Here is a 12392-nt window from a genome sequence, read left to right as displayed (position 1 = left end):
GGCCTCATCCATGTCTCCTGATGTACTGGCCTGTCTCCTGGTAGCGCCTCCATGCTCTGGACACTACGCTGACAGACACAGCAAACCTTCTTGCCACAGCTCGCATTGATGTGCCATCCTGGATGAGCTGCACTACCTGAGCCACTTGTGTGGGTTGTAGACTCCGTCTCATGCTACCACTAGAGTGAGAGCACCGCCAGCATTCAAAAGTGACCAAAACATCAGCCAGGAAGCATAGGAACTGAGAAGTGGTCTGTGGTCACCACCTGCAGAATCACTCCTTTATTGGGGGTGTCTGGCTAATTGCCTATAATTTCCACCTTATGTCTATTCCATTTGCACAACAGCATGTGAAATTTATTGTCAATCAGTGTTGCTTCCTAAGTGGACAGTTTGATTTCACAGAAGTGTGATTGACTTGGAGTTACATTGTGTTGTTTAAGTGTTCCCTTTATTTTTTTGAGCAGTGTATATATACACTACCCTTCAAAAGTTTGGGGTCACTTAGAAATGTCCTTATTTTTGAAAGAACATTTAAAAAAAATGTGTCCATTAAAATAAAATAAAATTGATCGGAAATACAGTGTAGAAATTGTTAATGTTGTAAATGACTATTGTTGCTGGAAACGGCAGATTTGGTCATGAATATCTACATAGGCGTACAGAGGCCCATTATCAGCAACCATCACTCTTGTGTTCCATTGGCACATTGTGTTAGCTAAGTCAAGTTTATCATTTTAAAAGGCTAATTGATCATTAGAAAATGCCTTTGCAATTATGTTAGCAGAGCTGAAAACTGTTGTCCTGATTAAAGAAGCAATAAAACTGGCCTTCTTTAGACTAGTTGAGTATCTGGAGCATCAGCATTTGTGGGTTCGATTACAGGCTCAAAATGGCCAGAAACAAATAACTTTCTTCTGAAACTCGTCAGTCTATGCTTGTTCTGAGAAATGAAGGCTATTCTGTGCGAGAAATTGCCAAGAAACTGAAGATCTGGTAAAATGCTGTGTACTAGTCCCTTCAAAGAACAGTGCAAACTGGCTCTTACCAGAATAGAAAGGTGAGTGGGAGGCCCCGGTGAACAACTGAGCAAGAGGACAAGTACATTGGAGTGTCAAGTTTGAGAAATAGACGCCTCACAAGTCCTCAACTGGCAGCTTCATTAAATAGTACCCGCAAAACACCAGTCTCAAAGTCAACAATGAAAAGACTACTCCTGGATGCTGGCCTTCTAGGCAGAGTTGCAAAGAAAAAGCCATATCTCAGACTGGCCAATAAAAATAAAAGATGGGCAAAAGAACACAGACACTGGACAGAGGAACTCTGCCTAGAAAGCCAGCATTCCGGAGTCGCCTCTTCACTGTTGACGTTGAGACTGGTATTTTGCGGGTACTATTTAATGAAGCTGTCAGTTGAGGACTTGTGAGCCGTCTGTAAAGTCTGATCAATTTGATGTTATTTTAATGGACAAAAATTGTGCTTTTCTTTCAAAAACAAGGACATTTCTAGGTGACCCCAAACTTTTGAATGTTAGTGTGTACACACACACACACACACATACATACATACATACACACACACACACACACACAGGCATTGAGTGTGTGGGTTGCCAAGGCAGATTGAGTGATGTTTTTCAGAGGGAGTGATATCTCCTACTTGTTGTATGCACACACACTGCACATTATAAATCACACACTATTTAATTAAACACAAACACACGGAGACACAGTGTATTTTGCTAAAACCCATTGAGCAGTAGTTGCCGTCTCTCTCTGCTCCAGCTCGCTAGGCCCCTGAGGTAGCCACATATTTGTCTGGTGAGTAAGGAATGTGGTTACATGCCTTAGACATTAGCTATGACAGAGCGCTGGCTCCACAAGAGAGGGAAGGAGGGAGCAAGGGAGGAGGAGGGAGGGACCATGTGAGGGAGGAGGGGAGGGAGGGAGAGGAGAGGATGGGGTCAGAGTCTTAGCTCACGGCAAGTGAGCTCATTCACTCACACACACACCACCCCCCTCTCCGGGCAAGCGAGAGCGAGAGGAAAGAGAGAACAACTACGTCATCCTCTATACAGAGGAAAGGGAGAGAGGGAGGGGGAGGAGTGTGAGCGAATGAGAGACTGGGAGAGCGAAGCAGCACAACAATAGGGTACTGCTCTTCTGGCTGTGGGCTCACACACACACAGACACGGAGAGAAGGCACGTAGAGACACACTGTAGCAACTGCAGGCAATACAGCACAGGACAGACAGAGAGGGAGAGATACAGATACATGACCACCATTTGTTTTCTCCATAGTTATTCATTTTATTATTCCTCAAAATACTGCTGGATCTCTATGGCTTTGTTAGATATTATAGGATACATCTCATTCTTGGTGGATTTTGATCTGAATGAGTTCTAGAACTGGCTTGTGGAACTTGTGGACAGTACATCTACAGATGTTTGGGAGTAGCTTGCTTTCTGTTAGCGGGTTCCGTCCATTCTCTTGAGTTCTGGGACTAAGGTTCTGCTCCTTGGACTTGGGGACCGTCTGAGTTGAGTAGACACCACCAGTGTGAGTAGTGACGACTCGGGACTTTGTGGTGTCGAGTTTTGGACCTTTTTCGGGAACCAAGTGATTTGTTTGTTTACCCGTTCTGCCGACTTATTCCTGGGGGACTCCCCCGGTCTGGACGTCCAGTCAGTGTATACCAGATCTGAGCACACCAGAACGCGTGTATGTTGAGCGTGTTGAGGGCGATGCCTCTGGACGTGGTCATAGCCCCGGTGGAGGACTGTTTCTGGCCTGTCCTGCAGGAGTCAGACAGGAGGCTGAAGATCAGAGTCCGCAGGACCAAAGAAGGGAGGGAGTTACGAGGTGTGTACTGACCCAGGCTGGGGGGTTTTGTGAGGGGGGGGAGACCCTCACATGGGTGTATTGGGCTATGGGGGAGCTGGGGGCACAAGGGGTATGTTGCAGAGGTTGTGGGGTACAACTCTACAAGGTACAGGGGTAGGGGTTTAGGTGGGTAAAACAGTATTGAGGTATGGGGGTATGGCTTACTTACTGGAGATCCAGGCATCCCTTGAAGTCTGGGATTTGCAGAGGCTTGAAGAAAGAGAATGAAAGAGAAGATGGACAAGCAGAATAGAGGGATTTATCAGAGGGATAGAAAGAGATGAGAGAAAGCTCAGCTCTGCAGCGTGACATAGTGCTCACTCTCTCTGCCTGTGGTCATTGACATGTAAAACTATCACAAAGGCCCCTTTCTCTCACATTCTGCCTCTCTCTCTCTCTCTCTCTCTCTCTCTCTCTCTCTCTCTCTCTCTCTCTCTCTCTCTCTCTCTCTCTCTCTCTCTCTCTCTTTCTTTCCTCTCTTTCTCTCTCTTCTGCATTGACAGTTTTATCGATTTGTGGGTGCACTGAAGCCAGGTGTTTTATATTACACATTTCACACAGCAGGAGTAGACAATGTCGAGGTGTCACTGTGTGTGTGTATGTGTGTGTGTGTGTGTGTGTGTGTGTGTGTGTGTGTGTGTGTGTGTGTGTGTGTGTGTGTGTGTGTGTGTGTGTGTGTGTGTGTGTGTGTGTGTGTGTGTGTGTGTGTGTGTAGCTATATATTAGATGTGCTGGAGAGTGTGTATGCTCTGCATGTGGTTCAGTGCTGTGAACTGGTTCAATGCTGTGAACTGGTTCAGTGCTGTGAGCTGGTTCAGTGCAGTGAGCTGGTTCAGTGCAGTGAGCTGGTTCAGTGCTGTGAACTGGTTCAGTGCTGTGAGCTGGTTCAGTGCTGTGAACTGGTTCAGTGCTGTGAGCTGGTTCAGTGCTGTGAACTGGTTCAGTGCTGTGAACTGGTTCAGTGCTGTGAGCTGGTTCAGTGCTGTGAGCTGGTTCAGTGCTGTGAGCTGGTTCAGTGCTGTGAACTGGTTCAGTGCTGTGAACTGGTTCAGTGCTGTGAGCTGGTTCAGTGCTGTGAACTGGTTCAGTGCTGTGAACTGGTTCAGTGCTGTGAACTGGTTCAGTGCTGTGAGCTGGTTCAGTGCAGTGAGCTGATTCAGTGCAGTGAGCTGGTTCAGTGCAGTGAGCTGATTCAGTGCAGTGAACTGGTTCAGTGTTGTGAGCTGGTTCAGTGCTGTGAACTGGTTCAGTGCAGTGAGCTGGTTCAGTGCTGTGAGCCCAGCACTCCACACCTGGTCCTATTCACGCTGTGCAATGGCTTCAAGGCAGGAGCCGTCAAACTCGTTAGTCAAGATAGAGACAATTACACGTTTGTCATCACCTGTTGAAAATGAGCGGAAGGTAGCCGAGGGGTTAGAGCGTCGGGCCAGTAACCGAAAGGTCGCTTGTTGGAATCCCCGAGCCGACAAGGTGAAAAATCTGCCGACGTGGCCTTGAGCAAGGCACTTAACCCTAATTGCTCCAGGGTCGCCGTTGATAATGGTAGACTTTGGCCGTGACCCCACTGTCCGAGGGTGTCTCAGGGAGAGTGGGATATGCAACAAAAAAACATTTCCAATACCAATATATTAATACACACTTGTAAATGTGTGAAAAAGGACAAATATAGGCACCCACCAAATGATTATTATTATTCAATAGAGGTGTTGTTAGTGCCATGGTGGTTATTCTCAGACTGTGTTGCCCTCAGGAAGTAAGCTGCCTGGCTGCTACAAACCACCCCCACTACTTACACTCAAACACACATAGCCACATGCTAACGCTACCATAAACATAACATAGGCACAAACAGATAGATACTGGTTGCCCTTCAATCCGCTACATTGCAATTTTGATGTCCTTTGTGACACGCTGATCGAGTGGCTACGCTTGGCCCCCTGCTGCTTTAGCAGACTCTTTGTGGAGCAGAGTGGAGTGGGGCATGTGTGCAATGATGTCATAGTGGGGGGAGGGAGGGGGGGGGGCACACACATTGAAATGCTAATGTCCCCTACAGAGCAGAGGGGACAGCTGGAGGGGCACAGAGGATGGCGTCATGTCTCCCCCCATATGAATGATAGAAGAGAGGAGGGAGGGAGGGAGGGAGGGAGGGAGGGAGGGAGGGAGGGCAGACAAATCAATTCCCCCGGGGTGGAGAAGGGAGGGGGAGTGTACGTGCGTGCGTGTGCATAGTGATGGGCGTCAATTACAAAATGCAACTACAAAAACACCCGAAAGACCAATGTATTAAAACAAAATAAGATGCTTTTGCAAAGTATTGTACCTAATTCAAATACATGTATGGTGTGTTTTAAAATACAAAAATCACCCTGGATCACTGGGTATTGTCATGGGCCTCGTTTCGTGACGGCGCTTATCAGAGTAGTACTCAGCACGATTGTTCCTTTTTACATATACATGTATACTTTGTTTATTTATCAGATGCTCTTATCAGACTTTTGATACTAATGTAGGGTGTGAAAGGGGGCCACAAAATATATGGTATAGAAATATATGGTATATAAAAGTTTTTTGACAATACAAATTACAGTTATCAAAAAATGCACTGGAGTGTAGTTCAGCCCAGTGTAATACAACATACTAAATACTCAGAAGTAATTCAAATACAACAGAAATACTGCCCATATCTGCGTGTGTGTGTTCCCCTCCAGTAAGTCATAATGCTGGGTTTGGTTTTGGGGGGGTTTGGTTTTGAGGGCCATTCAATAGTACCAACAGTGTAAATTAACAGACAGGCTCTTTCTCTCTCTCTCTGTGTTCAGTCAATATCTCAGTGATTTCAGGCCATACAAACAGACCTTTTATTTATCATAACTGAGACTGTTTGTAGTAATGGGGAATGTGATTTGTTTTGGTGGAAAAGCGTGTGTGCTGCTTTCAAAATATGGCAACACACAAGCCATGTGTTCTGTGGAAAAGGGATCCTTTGTCCCCATGAACTTGCTACAAATACAAGCTTTCCATTTCTGTCTTCAACTATACATTGATAGATGTCATGTTACACTTATCAACACGTATTTCTCAATGAAATTAATTCATATGTGTGGCATCTCGATGTGTGTACATTACCCTACTTCTCCCTAAGAGTTCCCTGTGGAGGGATGGAGAAACAAAGGGGAAAAGGGAGAGAGAGACCATTCGGTAAACAAGGGAGGGTCGGGGCGAGAGAATAAAACACATGACATAACGGAGCGGAGGAGAGGGGATGTGAGGGAGAGGAAAAAGGAAGTCAACACTGGCTGGTGCAGCTGATGGCGAGCGACAAAGTGCCCTCTTTCCTCCGTGCCCAGTGAGTTGGCTACCAGACTGAAAGGTGGCTACTCAACAGCCAGGGTCAGTTTAGCTATTCAGCTGATAATGGGGAAGGTGAGACCCTGGGGGGACAGGAAACTGGTCCTAGAGCAGTTGTTCTAGCCAGAAACTAAGTGGAACACGAGCCTCAACCAGAACAGGCTGTTGTCTGAGGTGAGGTGCATCCCATATGGCACCCTATTCCCTATGCAGTGCACTACTTTGGGCCCCGGATCAAAAGTAGTGCACTGCATAGGGAATGCGGCGCCATTTGGGAAGCAGACCTGGTCTGGGACTGTGTTTCTCAGCGCTTACAGACACTTGACTTTATGATGTCATCGCATCAGACAGCTGGACCCGAGTGTGTCATGGGTATTTTTGTTTCGATTGGAATGGAGAGATGTGTCATCCGGTACTTTTTGCGGGATGTGAGTTGCATGTCTCTCTGGCACATCATCAGGTGCTGAGAGTGTGTGTATGAGGGCACTCTATATATGTGTGTGCGCGCATGGTGGGTTTTCCCATAGTGACAGCACCCCAGGGACAATAGGCCCAACGGTCGGGCCACATCGTCCCGTGTGGTTGCCATAGCAACATTAAGTCTGAAGGTCAGGTGACCGGTGACAGTGAGTGTGTGTGTGTGTTATCAGTGCTGACTGAGAGCCAACGAACACAGCACAGGCCCACGGTAAAACCTTTGGACAGCTCAGTGGTGTGTGTGTGTGTTTGATAGGTGTTGACATAATGCTGCTGAAACAGCCCTCAATAGACCCAGGGTACACAATCCTGTTGTGTTATCTCTGCTCTCTGTACCTGAGGAGGAGAGTAGGTCGTTTTGCATAAAGGCAGCACTAGCTATTGAACACCCACTGTCCCATGCTGACTTGATCCTCTCAACAACTCTCTGACAAATGTCCTCCAATGAAAAAGGAAATGTTTCTTACGTGACGTGGGGTTTTCCTGTTTTTCAGGAACACACTCCTTCCTCGGTCAGAGGAGCTTAGAGAGAGAGAGAGAGCATGAGCACAACCAGGAAGAGATCCTTCAAAGAACAACCTGAAAGAGATCCTTCCTTCCCTCCCTTCCTTCCACTGTTCTGTTCTATGCCGTGTGAATAAAGTGCATATGGAGGAAGGGTGGCTCTGAGTGAGGACTATTCCAGAAGTTATTATATCTGTGCAGTCGTAGACTACTGCTGAAAGCAAGTGTGCTAATTGAGGGAAGAGGGGACTCCCTTAGTCGTAGTAAGATCGTACTCTTTCTGTCCCTCTCTTTCTTCATTTGTTTTGCGGACTTTCTCTCTCTGCCTGCCGACTGCATGTGGAGAGGTGATGTCATCCTTTTGCCCGGGTTGCCATTAATAGCTGGAAACAGGCAGGCCCTCCTCTCAATCCTCTCCTCTCTCCTCCTCTCTACTCTTAAAGAGACGGGCGCCAGATATAGCCCGACGTCTGCCTGCCTATCAGTGGGTCAGAATACACTCTGCTCTCACTGACTCCACTACGACCCATATTCAGCACAGCAGCACTTTGGTGTGTGTGTGTGTGTGTGTGTGTGTGTGTGTGTGTGTGTGTGTGTGTGTGTGTGTGTGTGTGTGTGTGTGTGTGTGTGTGTGTGTGTGTGTGTGTGTGTGTGTGTGGCAGTAGGCCAGATTGGGGCAGGCAGGGCAGAACCTAGATTAGGTTCTAATCCTTCGGCTGGGGCTCAGGGTTTCCTTGAAGCCCTCCTCCTTCTCTTCGCTCCCTCCCACCTTTCCTTGCTCGGCGAGGTCATTCACTCTCCTCCCCCCCCCCCCTTAGCCCCGCCCAGAAGTTATACAACCGTGGTAATGCAGAGTAATGATGAGTGAGTGTGTGTTTGTTCGTGTGTGAGTCAGACCTGGAAAGCGAGAGTGAGCAAGATTGTGTAAGATTGTCTTTGTGTGGTTTTGCATGTGTATGCAGGCTTCTGTACAAACGACTGTGTGTGTGTGTGTGTGTGTGTGTGTGTGTGTGTGTGTGTGTGTGTGTGTGTGTGTGTGTGTGTGTGTGTGTGTGTGTGTGTGTGTGTGTGTGTGTGTGTGTGTGTGTGTGTACTGTACGGTTGTGTGCGCGCTAGGCGCGCATGTGTGTGCGTTTGTATGCTGTGTGCGTGTAAGTGTGCGTCTGTGTGCGCGTGTACTGCGCGGTCGTCAGGGGGATGTTACTGGGCCTCTGTGCCGGCCCTGCACCTGTGGCCTCTCTCATTCCCATGCCCTGACGCAATTCTCTGCTACAGGACATGAGCTCATGCAGGAAACAGAGCCGCACACACACACACAGTATCTAACACACACTAACGCACACACAGGCCAAAAGTGGATCCGCCTGCTCTTAAAGGGCCAGCTACACACATTCCTCAGCGCCCAATAGCCAAACTAACCTCCAGTCAAAGATGCGGCAGAGAAAGTTTTCCTACTGATCTGGGAGCAGAGGCACTATCTCACGTTCTAGCTCCAACTGTTATCTACAATATGTCCACAGTTTCAAATGGTTAGGCGATGTTGTTGGAACACACGTTTGTAACATAAGGGGATTCAGTGCACCAAGAGATACAGTGTACTGAGTCGTGAGTTCTGTATGTGCGGCTGAACCAAATGCAGGGGCTCCCAAACGTTTTGCCAATTTGGGGAAAGCTGTATTGTAGAGTATAACTGATGTTTTTGTCCTCTGTCTCTCTCTCTCTCTTCTCCTGTAGGGGGCTTTGCTGCGTTCTCCTCCTGTTTCCCCGGGCTGTGTGAGGGCAAGCCAGCTTTGCCTATGAGCATATCACAGCCCTGCCTACCTGTAGCTAATGTAGGCCCCACACGCATCCTACCACACCTCTACCTGGGATCGCAGAAAGACGTCCTCAACAAGGTGAGCCCATAGCAGAGAAGGGACATTTATTTATTCATCACGGCCACAGTTGTTATTATGTCTGTAGTGCTATTTATATTCATATTGTTTTACGTGACCATTTCCATTCTTTTATTTCACTAGTCCTGCATGTACCCTGCAATCACACCCGCAACCCCATACATGTGACTATTGAACACTCTGAATCGGAGTAGAGGGACTGTGAGCAGAAACTAAGTGTTACCTTTGCTGTCAATTCTTCGGTCTGTTATTGCCTTTCCTAACAGTCCCCCTGTCTGTGTCTCTCGTTGTGTCTGTCTGTAGGACTTGATGGTTCAGAATGGCATCACGTACGTGCTGAATGCCAGTAACACCTGTCCCAAGCCTGACTTCATCAGCGAGAGCCACTTCATGCGGATCCCCGTCAACGACAACTACTGCGAGAAGCTACTGCCCTGGCTGGAGAAAACCAATGAATTCATCGGTAAGTCAAGATTCTCTGGGTGTCTTTTGTACGTGCGGGAGAATATGCAGCGGTAATATGCACTAGTAGCCCGAGCGGTAGTGTATGTCACACGACATAGTGAAACAGCCCTCATATTCAAAATATCACATAATCACAATGTACAGCACCATACAATTCTCCTTGCTTTCACAAGTGGTACTTGAACACATACAATAAACTGCATCAATAGAGACACTCCCAAAGCCATGTTAATCGCCATGGCGACGACCCCCCCCCCCCCCCCCCCCAGTGCTGAACAGGAAGTGGCGGATCGTTTTCAATGGGCTTTCCATTCTCTCGGGACTCTCTGTTCTGACTAACTGTTCCTGGGTGTTGTGTACAGCTGTGTGTGTTCACACGTGTTTGTTCCCCCCTCCCAACAGACAAAGCCAAGGTGTCAAACTGCAGAGTCATTGTGCACTGCCTGGCTGGAATCTCACGCTCGGCAACCATCGCCATCGCATACATCATGAAGACAATGGGCCTGTCATCGGATGACGCCTACAGGTGCACTCTCTCTCCCCCCCGACACTCCCCATCGCTCCAGCTGAGCTTAAGTTGCAGCGTCTTTGAAAAAGGCGCCTCAGTGTTTGAGGAAACGCTAGACAGTCAACTCTACTCCCCAGTCGTGAGAAATGAAATTGTTATGGTTGCCAGAGGAACTGTACAAAAGTGTACAATAGGAACTAGCGGTGTTGTCCGGAGAAGATAGACCTAGGATCATCTTTTCAGTTAGTTCACACCAGTTCATCTGGGGGTAACCTGCTAGTTAAAGGGATACTTCAGGATTTTGGCGATGAGCCCCTTTATCTACTTCCCCAGACTCAAATTAACTAATGGATCCCATTTGTATATCTCTGTGTGCAGTTTGAAGGAAGTTGTGAACTAGCGCTAGCGCAATTAGTAACTAGCGTCAGCGCAATAACTGGAAGTCGATGGGTATCAGACCCAGACCCATAGACTTCCAGTCATTGCGCTAACGCTAGTTAGCATTGGCTCACGAAACTACCTCTAACTTCCTTCATACTGGACACGGAGACATAAAAATGGTATCCACGAGTTCATCTGACTCTGGGGAAGGAGATAGTATCCCTGCATGCAACCCAACATGCAACCCAACAATCAATATTATGTTCACACAGGAAGTAGCTTAGAGGAACTTTATAAAATATTTGTATTGCTTTACTTTGAAACTGGATCCCCAACTCTAACTGGAACTAACATTTTGCTTACTTTTTTCCCCCCTAACCAGGTTTGTGAAGGACCGGCGGCCTACGATATCGCCCAACTTCAACTTCCTGGGCCAGCTGCTGGAGTTCGAGAAGGGGCTGCGGCTCCTTCAAGCGCTGTCGGATGACAAGACCTCTGAGGGCAAAGGTCAATCCCAGGGTTCAGAGGTCAACGGGGTCAGCTCAGGTTCAGAGGTCAACGGTCATCATGACTTTTCATTAGCAGAGCCCCCGACCCCTTCAGAACCCAAGCTCCCCTCGCCAACCTCCCTCCAGCAGGGCTTCAACGGCCTCCACCTGTCGGCCGAGCGCATCCTGGACACCAACCGGCTGAAGCGCTCTTTCTCCCTGGACATCAAGTCTGTGTACTCCCCTAGCAGCCCCCACTGCCCGCGCCTGGCAGCGCCCACACACTCCGAGGATGTGCCCAAGCTGTGTAAACTGGACAGCCCCCCTGTCAACGGCATCTGTCCCCAGTTCTCCCCCGCCCCGGACAGCCCTGGCTCAGCCGAGTCGCCCTTCCCCTCCCCGGGGTGCGGCGGCAGCATCGGAGGTCTCGGCGTCGGGGGTCCCAGTGAAGGGGGCATTCGCTCTGGAGGTCCCTCAATGTCCAGGCCCAGGAGGAAAGCCAAGCACAGCTCTGGATCTGGTGGAGCTGGATCCACAAGCACCTCCCCGGTCCACTCCTACCTCCCACACCCCCAGTCCCTCAGCCTGGCTCTGGGACGCTCCCTGCCCGTCCACAAGAGCCCCAGCCTGGACGACAGCCTGAAGGGCTCCATGCTTCTCTCCCTGCCCACCATGGGATCTGGGACCATGTGGACCAAACACAGAGACACGGTCCAGGCAACCACCCCAGTCACCCCTACCACCGACACCCCCTGGTACTTTGGGGCAGAAGAGGTAGGGGAAGGAGGGATGGAACTCGGAGGAGGCGGTGGAGGAGGGGTGGAAGTGCGATTCGGAAGCAGCTCAGCGTACGTGGCGTTCGGGTGTAGCGAAGGGGTGCGGCTACGGGAGAAAGTGCCGCGGGACAAAACGGCGTCGTCGTCAGCATCATCATCACAGCGGGACTCCTCGACGACCGTTGCTAACGGGACGGGCTCCAACAGCAACGAGAAGCAGTTCAAGCGGCGCAGCTGTCAGATGGAGTTTGAGGAGGGCATCTCCGAGACACGTTCCCGGGAGGAGCTGGGGAAGATTGGGAAGCAGTCTAGCTTCTCCGGGAGCATGGAGATCATCGAGGTATCTTGACAAACCGGACTCCGGACCACAACCTGCTCGCCCAGGGAGGGGGGGAGGGGGGCAAATGGACCTGAGGTGGGAGGACAGAGGGGGGAGATTTATAATCCCTACGCAGACCGTGTTAAAGACTCAAACTCTGAGAAGACAAACAAATGGACAGAGTTTCTGTGACTAGACATGAGGTTCAACTGTCAATTTACTACTACTGTACATCTACAGTACTACCAAACAACGCTCTGAAGAGAGAAACTCTGGGGAAGATGGAGGCTGTGGGGCCTGACACTGAACTATGAACTATTTCCTCTGTATGGTGTCAGCTAGACA

General features: G+C 49.1%; 1 protein-coding gene across 2 annotated transcripts in view; it reads left to right on the top strand.

Moving 5' to 3' along the window:
- The window catches only part of dusp8a (dual specificity phosphatase 8a), a 68093-nt gene extending 55957 nt beyond the window's left edge, over positions 1-12136 (top strand). The window contains exons 1-5 of one of the 2 annotated variants that reach the window (XM_039017256.1): positions 2143-2862; positions 8950-9110; positions 9414-9573; positions 9978-10101; positions 10847-12136. In XM_039017256.1, the coding sequence (XP_038873184.1) occupies positions 2724-2862; positions 8950-9110; positions 9414-9573; positions 9978-10101; positions 10847-12077 (1815 nt within the window). In that variant the 5' untranslated portion in view covers positions 2143-2723 and the 3' untranslated portion in view covers positions 12078-12136. Of the gene's footprint in view, positions 1-2142; positions 2863-8949; positions 9111-9413; positions 9574-9977; positions 10102-10846 lie in introns of those variants that run through there. The other variant, XM_039017255.1, reaches the window with a different exon arrangement.
- Positions 12137-12392: the final 256 nt, after the last annotated feature.

Source organism: Salvelinus namaycush, chromosome 21, assembly GCF_016432855.1.
Source record: "Salvelinus namaycush isolate Seneca chromosome 21, SaNama_1.0, whole genome shotgun sequence".
NCBI lineage: Eukaryota > Metazoa > Chordata > Actinopteri > Salmoniformes > Salmonidae > Salvelinus > Salvelinus namaycush.
The sequence above is the reverse complement of the archived record's forward strand: the minus strand, read 5'-3'. Positions and strand labels throughout refer to the sequence as shown.